Below are 14,278 nucleotides of genomic sequence, written 5' to 3'. Positions count from 1 at the left end.
GCAATGTCACTCACTGATCTCTACTGGACTCCCTGGTTCTCTGCCAGACTAGCAGGCTGGGGTTCAAGTCTGCTTAGGCCACATGGACTGTATGTAGAGTTTAGGGACCTGGCTGTTACCTTCTTCTTTCCTACCCTTTCCCTGGGATATCTCAGCCTCCTAGGGACCTCTTTATACTGGCACCTGAATCCAGTGGGTAGTGGTTATGATATCACCTGATCTAGAGGGCAGGGATGCGATCTGCCTCGCCTGTATGTTCATGATGCAGGGCTGGGTCTAAGATGGGGCATCTGAGACAGTGAGAGCATAAAGTGGTGTCTAGATAGCAGCGGCAGCGGGAGTCGCAGGTGAACTAGAGGGCTGTACCATCTTCTGGGATGGCTTGAGAGCAGCCAGGCCAAGAAGGCTAAGTGGGGTCTAGACATGGGATGGGCGAAGAGGGATGCTAGAGTGGGCAGTGAGGTGGTTGGGAGGCGGTTGAAAAGCAGAGCGGTGGTTCTCAACCTGGGAGTCATGACTCCTTTGGGGATCAAATGACCCCTTTCACAAGGGTTGTGTATCAGATATTCACACTACAATCCACATCAGTAGCAAAATTACAGTTAGGAAGTAGCAATGAAAATAATTTTATGGCTAGGGGGCAGGGAGGTCACCACAACATGAGGGAAGGCTTGGAGGAAGGGACCACTAAAGGTCCCTCCTTTTCCGTCCTGTGTAATGTGTTGGGAGAGAGAGTGGAAAGAGTGTCAGGGTCAAGCCCTGGGGCCCTACATGGAAGCTAGAGCACAGGGACACACCTGCTAGGAGTGGGCAAAGGTCTGCCACAGTAGCTGTCAGAGCAACAGCAGTCTAGGTCCAGCTTCAACTTCCTTTCTGTGAAATAAGAGTGCAGATCCCTCAAGACCCAGGCTGGTGAGAGCTACAGAAGGTTTTGCAGCCCTACCTAAGGACAGGGCTTCATGGTATTTCTGTCACCACAGGGGATATTCCCGACAAGACAGGGTGGCAGTCATCAAGGTCTAAGTGCCAACTGTCTCCTGACCTGTCATGGCTTCTGGTAGACATGCCCAGTGTATGTGACTAGTGCATCGCCTGGTGCCACAGTGAGCTGAGCCACTCCTCCCACAGGCACGATGGCCGGCAGCAGGGACCTGCCACTCCTGCTGCTGGTCCCTCAGCTCTTCCTGGGCCCTGTGCTGCTTGTGAGGGCACCCGTGTTCGGCCGAAGTGACACACCCACCCTGAGCCCTGAGGAGAATGAATTTGTGGAGGAAGAGGAGCAGCCAGTGCTAGTCCTGAGCTCTGAGGAGCCAGAGCCTGGCCCAGCCACCATTGACTGTCCTCGAGATTGTGCCTGCTCTCAGGAAGGTGTTGTGGACTGTGGTGGCATTGACCTGCGTGAGTTTCCAGGCGACCTGCCTGAGCACACCAACCATCTCTCCTTGCAGGTGAGGCTAACACCATGCCAGCAGTTATCCCCAGCCGTACATGGTTGTATAGCTTTCTTCTTACTCAGAGCCTCCAATTTTTATGGTTCCTTACCACCCCCAGATTCAGGGTAACAGGGGAGATCAGACTCATGGAGTCTTGGTCCCATCCTTGGGGTGCCTGAGATATAGCCTGCTGGTTTGTGGAAGAGTCTGAGCTGCCACAAAAATTTTATTGTAAAAATGTCTCACTCTGGGCACATAGTTGCCCAGCTCTGAACAGAGAGAGTGCTGCTAACTGTTACTCTCTCCAGAGGAGATCAAGAGAAGGTGGGAGATCTGTCTGTAGCCACTCAGGGGGGCGGGACTTGGCAGGCAGTGAGCCAATGAGAGGAAAGGGCAAATTAAAGGCAGTTCTTATTAGGCTCCTTTGCCCACTCAGTCACATACTGTCTCAGGTACTTGCTGTGGGTGCCTCTGGTTCTGTGTGGTGCTGGCAATGTAGGAAGGGCATGGTCCCATCCTGACTTCAGGTGCTCACAGTTCATGGGTGCAACTGACAAATGAGTAAACAAGTTCAATAGAGATAAGAGGGCTTAGCTACACCTGCCATCCCAACACTCAGGAGGCAGAGGCAGGTGGAACGCTAGGCCAGCCTTGTCTACAGAGTGAGTTCCAGGACAGCCAGGGCTACACAGAGAAACCCTGTCTCAAAAAACAACAACAACAACAAAGGAAGAAAGGAAGGAAGAAAGGAAGAAAGAGAGAGATGGAGGGGGGAGGACTTAAGCTATTGGGCTATGGAGCTATGGGTTTAGCTCAGGCTCTTTCTCTAGCTCAGGAGAGATTTCTAGAGCACATGGTTGGAAACAATCTTCTAAGGGAAGTGGGAACTGCAGGGACCTGCTCCTGTTTAGGGATCAGCTCCAAGTGACTGTCACTTGGTACAGGTCTGAACTGTGGGTCTGCATGTGGGCCCTTTAAGAATGGGACTCGCACATCTCTGTGTCCATTGCTGTGCACTGTCTGCCTCAGGAGAGATTTCCAAGGCAGGTCCCTAAGAAAGTGACACTCCCAGTGCCAAGGGTAGGAACAGAAGCCTCATGCACCCCGATCCTACCTCCAACCTGCTGCTGCCCCATCTCCACACAGAACAACCAGCTAGAGAAGATCTACCCAGAGGAGCTGGCTCGGCTGCAGCAGCTGGAGACGCTGAACTTACAGAACAACCGCCTGACATCCCGAGGTGAGGAGTATGGGACATGGGCTGGTAATCAGAGGCCCAAGGGGCATGCAAACCCCAGGGTGAAGGGGACCCAGGCTTGAGTTGGGCTGGCAGAGGAAGGGGGCTCTCTGCCATGAGCCTGAGCCTGCTATGACTGTCGGAGACCCAGGAGGTGGGGCCTGGGATATTGAGAGCACAGGCTTCCTGGGAACTTGTCAGAGACTCTCCAATTTGCAAGGGCCCTTAGAATCCAAGAGCAGCATTCGTATGTTCCTTTTTCCTTCCCCTGAAGACAAATACAGTACTTAATTGGGATAGAACTTTTGGAAAACAAAGTGGAAGAAAAAAAACCCTCATAATCCCTCCACTTTGAATTAATCAATATTAAGATTTTGGTATTCTTCCTCCCCCATTTTAAAAGAAAGTAGCTTTATTTGTCTATAATTTATGTGCCATAAGTGACTCAGTTTAAAAGTCCAGTCCAGTTTTCTCTGTTTGGGTAAGTTTATACAACAGACAACCACCTCTTGTGAGCTGCAATCACTGATCTTAGAGTTTAACCCACAGGGAACTCCTGCAATAGCCGTGGGGGCCTGCTTTGTTTCCCTGTTGCTAGAGCTCTCTCTGGCTGTCCACATCACACTCCACAGCAGGGTATTCCCCGGAGAGACAGCCCATGGTTTATGTAACTGTTCCCTCTCCAGCATCTGGTGGTCCTGGAGTGGGAACTGGGTGTCAGAGGTCAGCTCAGGGCTGGAGAGGGGCCAGTCTAAGTAACTGTAACAAGCCATCTGTCTGTCCGTCCAAGGGGATCAGGGGTGAGATCTGTCCTGCTTGCCCAGCTTGGCTACTCCTGCCTATAGGTGGGGCTGAAGTTGAAAAGAGGCTCTGACCCCCTGCAGTCATCCCTCCCCCACCCCTAGGGAGTACTCCTTCCTGGTCAAAGGATTAGACTGGATCCCTCAGTCCCTTGGCAAGCCCCTTAGCTGCTAGCTTCTATACTTGAGCCATATGAGAAGGAGAATGAAGGCAGGGTGGACACTGGAACTGATTGGGAAAGGAGGGCACTGCCTAGCAAGTTGGTGGTTCCCTTGCTCCCCTGTAGCCTCTCCTTCATCCAGGGCTCTGACCTGTCCTTTAAAGGGCTCCCAGAGGAGGCATTTGAGCATCTTACTAGCCTCAATTACCTGTACCTGGCCAACAACAAGGTGAGGGCCATAGAGGGTGTGTGGACTTCCCTGGGGTGGGCGGGTTTCCCTGGAGTGGGTGGGCTTCCCTGGGGTGGGCAGGCTTCCCTGGAGTGGGCAGGCTTCCCTGGAGTGGGCAGGCTTCCCTGGAGTGGGCGGGCTTCCCTGGAGTGGGCAGGGTTCCTTACAACTCCTGAGTCTCTTCCCTTGAGTTCTGTGGTTGTTTCCCAGTGCTCTCGCCAGCCTGGCCTCTGGGTCCCTATTGCCCTGGATGTTGAGAAGGGGACACACACTATCCCTTATAACCTAGAGCATGTCTGATAATGAAGCAGCCAATACCTCCAGCACATGGGTGGAGGGAGAGCCCAACATACCACACAGGCACTTGGAAGGCTTCTTAGAGGAGAAGACGTTTGAGTAAGGCATAAAGGATTCCAGCCCAGTCTCCCGGCAAGGCTGTTCAGTTTAGGTGGCCTGTGTTAATGCTTCCCAGTACTCAGGTGGGAGGATCATTTGAATGCAGGAATTTGATACTAACCTGGACACAAGGAGACATTGTTTTAAAATGTATACAAGTAAATAATAAATCGAAAGTATGGCATGCATGGAGCTTGCCTGGAGTAGGCTGACTGACTTTTAGTAGATAGACTGACTTTTCAATTCTCACGGTTTCTTCTGACCTCTAATCCTTCCCGGTGAGCCCAGGAGGCCAGAAGAGCAGGGACAGGTGCAAAAGGCTTTGATTGACAAGCTAAGGGCTGTGGGAACTGGACGCGTTTTATCAAAAGATGGAACAGGTTTCTACATTGGAAGAGTGGCTTTGCTGTCAGGGAAGAACCAAGGGAAGGGGAGCAGATGAGCCCAGAGGCAGGGCCCAGAGCTAGCTTCTGCACTTCTATTGGTCTTTCTGCCGGCTCTTCCCTTTCCAGCTGACACTGGCACCCCGATTCCTGCCAAATGCCCTGATCAGTGTGGACTTCGCTGCCAATTATCTCACTAAGATCTACGGACTCACCTTTGGCCAAAAGCCAAATCTGAGGTCAGAGGTCAGAGGGATGGTCCTGGGTGTGTGGGAATGTATAAATGTGGGGCAAGTGTGGAAGGTTTGGAGAAAGGGGAGGCAAAGCAGGAGACACAGGAAACCTCTGAGAAGGGGCTTGCTGTGCTGTGGGTTATAGGCTGTGTTCAGGGGTGTGGAGAAAGAACATCCAGGGTCTATCGGAGCTCAGGAGCCAGAAGGCTGAAACCCGAGGGATGAGGAGGTCTCCATCCAGTAGATGAGGAATAAGAGCCTATGTATGGGAGTGGTGAGGTCTGGGTAGAAAAAGCCACTTCTGGCAGTCAGAGATGCCCTTCTTTGATGCTACTAAAGGAGGTGTGACCACTCCCGGACTTTTACACAGGGCTTCAGATGCAGGCACCTGACTTGGACCAGGAAGTCCTGTTTCTGCTGCTAATTTATATGGTGACTTCTGGCAGAGTGCTGGGCCTTTGGTCCCTGTTCCTGACCATGTGGGGGTTCTGGAGTTCTTTAACTCTGTGTCCCTGGGTTAAGAGGGTAGAAAAGTACCCTGGGCCCTGCTTCAGCCTGAGTAGGGTTTGAAGGCACCCGGCAAAGCTAGCTTATGGCCAGGGAACCCCGGTGGGGTGAGGACTGTACCTCAATCCTGCAGGTCTGTGTACCTGCATAACAACAAGCTGGCAGATGCTGGGCTGCCGGACAACATGTTCAACGGCTCCAGCAACGTCGAGATCCTCATCCTGTCCAGCAACTTCCTGCGCCACGTGCCCAAGCACCTGCCACCTGCTCTGTACAAGCTGCACCTCAAGGTGGGGAAGGGAGAGGGCAGGTGAGGTAGAGGCAGACTCACGTCCCGGGGAACAGAGCTGCCGAGGGAGAAGCACGGCCCAGTTGGGCATGGGGATACTGAGTGAATCTGGGAGTGCATTGCTGGGTATTAGCTACCTAGGAGAGCAGGCTGGAGTCTGGGCACCTGAGCTTCAATGTGGGTTTGAGGGGGCTGTCAGAGCACCCAGATGCTCAGGGCCGACTCCCCTCCTGGTAGCCCCCAGGCTCCTCTGCCCATCTCATCCTGAGGCCTGTCTCTTGCCTCTGCCTCTCACTCTACCCCATCCTTCCCTTTCCTTCTAGAACAATAAGCTAGAGAAGATCCCCCCTGGGGCTTTCAGTGAGCTGAGCAACCTAAGGGAGCTGTACCTGCAAAACAACTACCTGACTGATGAGGGCCTGGACAATGAGACTTTCTGGTGGGTCCCTGTGTCACCGAGTCCTCCGCATCACCACCTGCAACATCTGGCTGTCTCAGCTTGTCTCAGCTGGGCACAGTCACAGGTCCACTTTTCCTTGGTTGCTTTCTCTGGAGAATCTTTGGGGCTTATGTCTTCTGCCATTTCTGTCTCTGGGAACAAGTCACATGTATAGACAAGGGCTGCTGAGATGGCAGGTGGCTGTGGCCTCCTGCCTACCATCTCAGTTTCCTCTTTTCTACAGGAAGCTGTCCAGCCTGGAATACCTGGACTTGTCCAGCAACAACCTGTCTAGGGTGCCAGCGGGTCTTCCCCGCAGCCTGGTTCTGCTGCATCTGGAGAAAAATGTCATCCAGAGCGTAGACGCTGATGTGCTGACGCCCATCCGCAGCCTGGAGTACCTGCTGCTACACAGCAACCAGCTGCAGGCCAAGGGCATCCACCCACTGGCCTTCCAGGGCCTCAAGAAGCTCCACACAGTGCATCTATACAACAACGCGCTGGAACGTGTGCCCAGTGGCCTGCCCCGCCGAGTGCGCACCCTGATGATCCTGCACAACCAGATTACAGGCATAGGCCGTGAGGACTTCGCCACCACCTACTTCCTGGAAGAGCTCAACCTCAGCTACAACCGCATCACCAGCCCACAGATGCACCGAGATGCCTTCCGCAAGCTACGCCTGCTGCGTTCACTTGACTTGTCTGGCAACCGCCTGCAAACACTGCCCCCAGGCCTGCCTAAAAATGTACATGTGCTCAAGGTCAAGCGTAACGAGCTGGCTGCTCTGGCTCGAGGGGCACTAGCTGGCATGGCCCAGCTTCGGGAACTCTACCTCACAGCCAACCGACTGCGAAGCCGGGCCCTGGGGCCCCGTGCCTGGGTGGACCTTGCTGGTCTGCAGGTACTACAGGACTGGGCCATGCGGGGTGGGGTGGGGTTGAGGGGTGGAGGGTGAGAACAGGGAGGAGAAAGGATGGTGGACATACTAGGCGGAGCCTACTCAGCTGCTAGGATGAGTGACATTTGTGCCAGGCTCCAGGTTCCGGTGGGATAGCCAGACTGAGGTTATTCATTGGATACATGCTGGGGAGGCGGGCCTTAGTGTAGGAGGGCCATGGCCCCGCAGTCCAACCTACTTACGGGTGCAAGAGCAAAGGGCACAGGGAACACAGTAACTTGTGTCTCTATGTGGCCAGATCAGTTCACCACATGGTAAAAGGAGGGACCCACATTTTAGTCTGACATGCTCACTACTGGCCGGGTGTGAATTGATCAGGACTGGGGTGTGAATTGATCAGGACTGGGGTGTTTCCGAAGAATGCTGGGGAAAGGTAGGGCCAGAGAGAAGCCAGGCAGTACCCCAAGTTTAGCAGGGTGAGATGTGTGAGGCAGCTGCCTCTGCAGCATGGCTGGAGTCCCTCCTCATCCAGACTTCCCTGCTGAGAGCCACACATCAGAGTCCAGCCTCCGGGTGGCATCTGAACCCTCCATACCTGCTCCCTCACCGAGGGGGAGGGGCCATACCCACCCAGGGAAACTTGGAAGCTACCCCTGGCTTACTTCTTGTCTCTGCTGCCTGCCTCAGGCAGCCCACCAGCACCTAATCCAGAGCAGCTCTCCAGTTAGGCTGTTTATGCCCTAGGCCAAGCCACCATATTCCTCAGCCGAAGCTCACCATCCTAGGATCTCACCACTCCTGTACCTGCAAAGCGCCTGTTCACACAGGTTCCTGTCCAGTCTTCTATAGCTCCCTGCTTCCCTGAGGTCCCAGGCCAGACTTCCTGCTGATGTTTTCAAGCCTCCCTCTGCTCTTGCTCTAGCACACAGCATCCCTTCTACCTGCCTTGCTTACAGGAGACATCTATTAGTTTTTTCATTCATTCATTCATTCATTCATTCCATAAGTCTTAAAGAGTCCCCACATTTGTACTAGACACTATTGTTCCGGAACTGGGGATCCTGTGAGGGATAAGGGAGCACCACTCGTGTTAGGGTATATCTAGGACTCAGCTTGAGTGCCACCTTGCCTAGGAAACATTCTTACCCTTTAGCAGGGACAGACAGGTTAGATACCTCCCCGAGCCTCAGCCTGGTGAGCGGGGATTTCCCCTCACACTGAGTCTTTTGACTGGCAACTCGCTCTTTTTGCCTCAAATCCACCCTGTGCTAATGCCCTGGAAAGCATTTCCTGGCTCAGAGCTGGATGAATCCTTTCCCTACTCCCTGATTACAGCCAAGCCCATGGCTTGTTTTGTCAGGCTCTGGTCCATCTCCACAGCCTTGCCTGGCTTCCTGAGAGTGGAGATGGTGTCTCACAGAGTCCATGCTCCAGCACCCATGGGCACCAAGCGTCTCTGGAATGAATGAGGGAGGGACTGACAGAGCAGAGACTGGGGACTGTGCCAATGGCTGTGGAGTCAAAATGGGAAACAAGCCCTGTGGCAGGGGAGGTGACAGAATTGGAAGTTTTGGGCTTTACTGCAATCCTGATGCTAGCTTACCAAGCTGTGTGGGATGTGAGCCTGTGTTGGATAACCCTGTATCCCAGCCTCTTGAGATGATGAATGGGCTTACAGATCATGTAGTCCTGTCCCAGGGCAGCACTAGGGTGGGTCTGGAGAAGGTGCGATGGCATTATGAGGGGTAACAGGGTGGCCACAGAGCCAGTGTGTGCCAGGTCCCCTTCCCCGCTTCCCTGGCTATCGTTCCTGGGCTCCCAGCACAAGGTGACTCAGAGCCTGACCAGCCTGGGGCCTGCTGGTTGTGCTAGGATTTCTACAAGCCTTGTACCCACTCTCCTGACCCCTGCACATGTGACCTGCACTTGTGGATCTTGACATGTCTAGTCTGATGGGAGTGACAGGTAGACTGAAGAGGAAAGTCTGACATGCAGGCAGCTGGGCTATGACTTCATGTGCAAAGGCAGGAGGGACAGGGTAGGTCCCATATCAATTAGAACAAGTGTGTGTTGTAGTCTGGCTCAGCACATTCCAGCCTCTTACAAATGGATTAACCTCGATGAGCTGTTTCCCCACCTGGAAACCCTGGTTGTCAGACCCCTCCCCCAGCTAGAGACAAAGATAGATTGTGGATTGGTGGGAGTCTGTAAGCTGGTAAGTGCTCTGCACAGGTGGGAGTCCTTGACACACGCCCCCCCCCCCCACTCCTGCTCACCCCTGCAGCTGCTGGACATTGCTGGGAATCAGCTCACAGAGATCCCTGAGGGGCTTCCTCCATCACTGGAGTACCTGTACCTGCAGAATAACAAGATTAGCTCCGTTCCTGCCAACGCCTTTGACTCCACTCCCAACCTCAAGGGGATCTTTCTTAGGTAGGAAGTTCCTGCCGCCGTGCTTGCATCCTCTGACAGCACATAGAACAGTAGAGGAACCACCACTGAGACCTGGGGGAACAGCTGGCAGCTAGAGTGTGGGTGTGGGAGCCTGGCTTCAATGCCTACTGGCCAGCGAGCCTTGAGCACACTACACTACACTGCAGGACCCCACAAGCCCATGCCACCTCAGTCCCTGAGGGTGAGCATACTCTGCCAGGCCTGGAATGGCTCACAGGTCTGTTAGTGGCCACCAGAAACATTAAAGACAAGTGCAGGGTACTATTGATGCTAATGTGGTATAGGGTACAGGAAGAAGTCCAGAGAACACCTCACTAGTAACCCCCAGCTGTGAAGACATGAGTGATAGCTATGTTTAGTCAACCAGGTGGGGCTCAGGGGTCACACCAAGAACACAGATGCCTAGGTCCTCACTGGGCTTTGGGGTCAGGACTTCAGAGAGCTCAGACCCCACAAACTCTGGCTTCTTCTTAGACCGCCCTCCCCCCCATTCCAACTCAGCCACCCAAATCAGAGAGAAGACAGACTAGAAGACAGGCCCAGGGTGGTGACACTGGGTGGTGTGACTCGGCCTCCCTTACCAGCTCAGCCATGCCTTGCCTGTGTGCCAGTCAGATCTTGAGGTTAGTGGGGGAGGGTACCAGAGGCAGCCCTCATGGCTGCTGCACTGCACATGAAGTGATTATGTATAAAGGGAGACCTTTCTTGCCTCTGCCACCCCATTCTTCCAAGCTATCGGTGTCCTAACAGGTCTATTTGTCACGGGTGCACTGTGCTTCTTGGCCCCCCCACCTTCAAAACTTGCTGTGACACTTCCCCAATACCCCACCCCCACCCTCTTTCCTCTCTGAGCTGGGTAGGTGTGAGGGCATCAGCCAGGCCTCCTGTCGCTGACCCATGGACTACCACTCAGGTTCAACAAGCTGGCTGTGGGCTCTGTGGTGGAAAGTGCCTTCCGGAGGCTGAAGCACCTGCAGGTCTTAGACATTGAAGGCAACTTTGAGTTCGGTAACGTTTCCAAGGACCGAGGCCACAAAGATGAGGAAGAGGAAGAAGAAGAGGAGGAGGAGGAGGAGGAGGAGGAGGAAGAGGAAAGGAGATAAGACAAAGTGACACGGATATGACCCAGGTGGGTGGTCTGTGAGGGTGTGATGGCACCTCTACCACACCCTGCTGTCCCTGACCACACCCTGCTGTCCCTGACCTGCCTTGGTTTTCTGTGTGTCAACTTTACCATCTCTGTTCTATCCTTTCATTTTGAAAACCTGTCATTTTACTTGCATGTAGGATTTGCACCATGTGAGGTGTGTGTGTTTGTGTGTGTGTGTGTATGTGTTTGTGTGTATGTGTGTGTATGTGTGTATGTGTGTGTGTTTGTATATGTGTGTATGTGTGTTTGTATGTGTGTGTATGTGTGTGTGCATGTGTGTGTATGTGTGTTTGTGTGTGTGTGTATGTTTGTATATGTGTGTATGTGTGTTTGTGTGTGTGTATGTGTTTGTGTGTATGTGTGTGTATGTGTGTGTGTGTTTGTATATGTGTGTGTGTTTGTGTGTTTGTATGTGTGTGTATGTGTGTGTGCATGTATGTGTGTGTACATGTGTGTGTATGTGTGTTTGTGTGTGTGTTTGTATATGTGTGTATGTGTGTTTGTGTGTGTGTTTGTATGTGTGTGTATGTGTGTTTGTGTGTGTGTTTGTATGTGTGTGTATGTGTGTGCGTATATGTGTGTGTGTATGTGTGTGCGCATGTGTGTGTGTTTGTATGTGTGTGTATATATCTGTGTGTGTGCATGTGTGTACCCATGGAAGCCAGTTTGGGCTAAGGCATTCATTCTAGCTCCGGGAGGGAGTTACTCTGGGGTACAGAGACTTCTAAGGAGGAGAGGCCTGGGCTAGAGATGGGGATCTCCTCACTGTAGGCCATGAGATAGGACAGACACTGAGGGGGCTAGAAGAGCTTGTCTAGGGCAGGGGGGAGAGGACAGCCATAGGTAGTTAATACACAGGGAGTTTGCACATACATGTCACACATGCATCTACACATGTGTACATGTATACATACTTTATTCCAAGGCACAGCCATAGGCAATAATATGTACATATCTATGTGCACAAGTGTGCCTATGGATATATGCATGGAGGCATGTCTGTGGGCACCCATTCACACAGGTTTACATGTGACCACATTAACACACATACTTAATGCATTTGTGGACTTCTCTAGAAGTAAGGGACTCAAACTTCTTCAGTACTCAGAGCCCAAGGGAGGTGGGCACTGCTGTACATAATTGAACGTGTCTACATGGAGTCCTTGTGACGTCATAGGGAGCGACTGAGGGAGAGGTGGGGGTGGAGTGGATGACTAGGAAGGTAGGAAGTTCATTTGCTCTGGGGTGTCAGTAGCCAAGGGGAGGCCACATGAAACTCAGGTAAAACCATTTGACACTCCCTTTGGCACTGGTGGCAAGGATGCTCGTGGGATATGCCATGGAGGGAGGGTAGTGCATGGAGGAGCATGAGTATGAGGGCTGCTGGAAAGATTGCAGGAGGTTGGTAATTGTCCCGTTGTGGAAGGAGGGCCAGGAGCTGAGTGGCTGCCATCATAGGCAGGCTAGTGGCTTGATGGCTGGATCCCAAGCCACATCAGCCTGAGGACCTTGGCTTTCTACCCATGCAGTGGGAGATGTTAGGCATAGATGTTAGGCATGGATTCATTTATGGTTGACTTTTTGTTCAGGTTGTGGGACTAGGTTTGATAAGGAGGAGGGGCAGATGGAAGTGTTGGTACCAGAGACAGGGGGAGGAAGCTGAAACCTGGGAGGTGATAGGAAGTATCTAGGCAGAGAGCAGTGGTCGGAGGGGCTAAGGTTAGGTAGGACTTCAGGGAATGTGCTAGGAGCTATGAGGCCAGGGTGTGGCCATGGCCTCAGGGCCAGCCATGGAAGTGGAGTTCCTGTTCTGAGGCATAGTCCTTAAAAGCCAGGAAAGGGTGGTTGCTATCCCATGGGGACTCCTGGTCGTCAGGAAAAGAACTGTGGAGTTCTAGGGTGAGGGAGAATCTTCCCGCTTTGTGGAATGTTGGCCATAGTTAAGTCAACTGAGCGGACTGCTGGGAGAAGCCCCAGGGAGCTCTGGATTCAGGGCTGGGAACCTCCTGGTTCTACACACCCAGGGACTCCCCCTCCTTCCCACTCACAGCAGTATGGCTTCCAAAACCCCCTTACTTTGATCCACTTCACCCAAGGCTGGTTGTAGCTAGTCCTGACTCTCCAACATGTTCCACAGGATGATGGACTACCGGACTCCTTTCTGCAGCCCAGGCCTGTGCCCCATGAGCGCTCCCTTCTGACACACCCAACGCTGAGCCCAAGAGGCACCCGAAAGTCACGGGCTGAACATAGTCTCGTGTCCCACCCCTTCTAGCAATGTGTCACACAGTCAGACACGTGCAGATACCACTTCACCGCCACACCCCCAGCTTGGCCACGTAGATAGCCAGCTGCATATGACCTTCCAAACTGGCTGTCTGCACAATCTCACACTGATACACACACACACACACACACACACACACACACACACACACACACACACACACACACACACACACACACACACACACCCTGACCTCTGAGTCCACACTAGCCTGGTAGATTCAGGCAGCTACCCTCTCCTCTATTCACTTACACAGAGTGACCTATGCTACCAAAAGCTCTTGCTTCTGGCCAGTTCTGGCCATAAACAGTTGGCCATGTGCCTTATCCCTCCCTTGGAGACGCAGGGTTGTCTCCTTGCTCTGTGGCTGGGTGCTTTCCACTCTTTGAGACTCAAAAGCTGGCTTTTGTTTCGTGCCTTCCCTATGGGGATTTGAACCTTCTGCCTTCTACCATGGCCTCACCTCCTCCCCCAGGTGCTGGGCAGTCCTACTGCTGGGAGACCCTTTTTGTTGTGCCATGGCAGGTCACAGGCACTTTCAGAGAACAACCTCAAAAAGGCTTGGGAGAGAAAGAGGCAGCAGTGCGGGGTGGGGTGGGGTGGGGTGGGGTGGTGGCAGCTTCATCGGTCTTCAGTTCTGCAGGGAAGTTCTGGGTACCTTTGGTTTTGTTTAAGGAGAAAAAAAATATATATATATGAAGATAAAAATCTCAAAGCTGATTTTTCCTGTTACAGAAAAACTAATATAAAGTACTATCCCTGCCTTTGCAACCATGCTGTGTCTGTGTGTGCTTCCCTCCCGGCGATGGGCTGGCATCTGCTCAGGGTGGGCAAGATCCAGCAAGCGGCACCCCGACCAGAGGAATGAAGGCCAGCACCAGGACTGAGGGGCCCCACAGGAGTGGAGCACACAGAGGAGGGATGGGGCATCGTAGCAAGACAGGAAGGCCTGGTGCTTATATACACTCTCTGGGTGGAAATCTGCTGTTCGTGTTGGACTGCTGACAGGCCTGCACATTCCCCCAGCCCTCCCCCTCACCCCCCACCCCCACCAAGCTGAACCTCCAAACAGACGACTCATGGGCCCTGGCTGTTTAGAACCCACCTGGAAAGTCACTTTTGCACGGAGGTTAGTGATGTTCCTAACTGGACTGTTAGTGATGTTCCTGAGGTGATTTGTGCAGTCCAACCAGGGAGGAGGCAGAAGGTGGGTCTGAGGGCTCCTACAGAGCTGGTTTGGAGACAAGGTCTTTTTAGGTATTCCCAGGGATGAGGGTGAGGGGCATGGCCCTTATGCCACCCCAATGAGGGAGGGCTGGGGTCAGGTTGAAAGCTGTAGGGGGGATGTATCTAGCTGTTATTTGGATGGAAATGACCCTAG

The 14,278-nt window shown here is 53.0% G+C and overlaps 1 protein-coding gene across 4 annotated transcripts in view; it reads left to right on the top strand.

Moving 5' to 3' along the window:
* Positions 1 to 13,668, top strand: part of Podn (podocan) — an 18,646-nt gene extending 4,978 nt beyond the window's left edge. For 2 of the 4 annotated variants that reach the window (XM_031378117.1, XM_031378115.1), the window contains exons 4-13: positions 1,129 to 1,448; positions 2,580 to 2,673; positions 3,796 to 3,860; positions 4,769 to 4,878; positions 5,513 to 5,669; positions 5,992 to 6,107; positions 6,352 to 7,009; positions 9,291 to 9,439; positions 10,374 to 10,589; positions 12,748 to 13,668. In XM_031378117.1, the coding sequence (XP_031233977.1) occupies positions 1,134 to 1,448; positions 2,580 to 2,673; positions 3,796 to 3,860; positions 4,769 to 4,878; positions 5,513 to 5,669; positions 5,992 to 6,107; positions 6,352 to 7,009; positions 9,291 to 9,439; positions 10,374 to 10,563 (1,854 nt within the window). In that variant the 5' untranslated portion in view covers positions 1,129 to 1,133 and the 3' untranslated portion in view covers positions 10,564 to 10,589; positions 12,748 to 13,668. The remainder of the gene's footprint in view (positions 1 to 1,128; positions 1,449 to 2,579; positions 2,674 to 3,795; positions 3,861 to 4,768; positions 4,879 to 5,512; positions 5,670 to 5,991; positions 6,108 to 6,351; positions 7,010 to 9,290; positions 9,440 to 10,373; positions 10,590 to 12,747) is intronic. The other 2 variants (XM_031378118.1, XM_031378116.1) reach the window with 1 other exon arrangement.
* The last annotated feature ends 610 nt before the right edge of the window (positions 13,669 to 14,278 follow it).

This window comes from Mastomys coucha, unplaced genomic scaffold, assembly GCF_008632895.1.
Source record: "Mastomys coucha isolate ucsf_1 unplaced genomic scaffold, UCSF_Mcou_1 pScaffold18, whole genome shotgun sequence".
NCBI lineage: Eukaryota > Metazoa > Chordata > Mammalia > Rodentia > Muridae > Mastomys > Mastomys coucha.
Note: the sequence above shows the minus strand (reverse complement) of the source record. Positions and strands in the feature narration are given on the sequence as shown.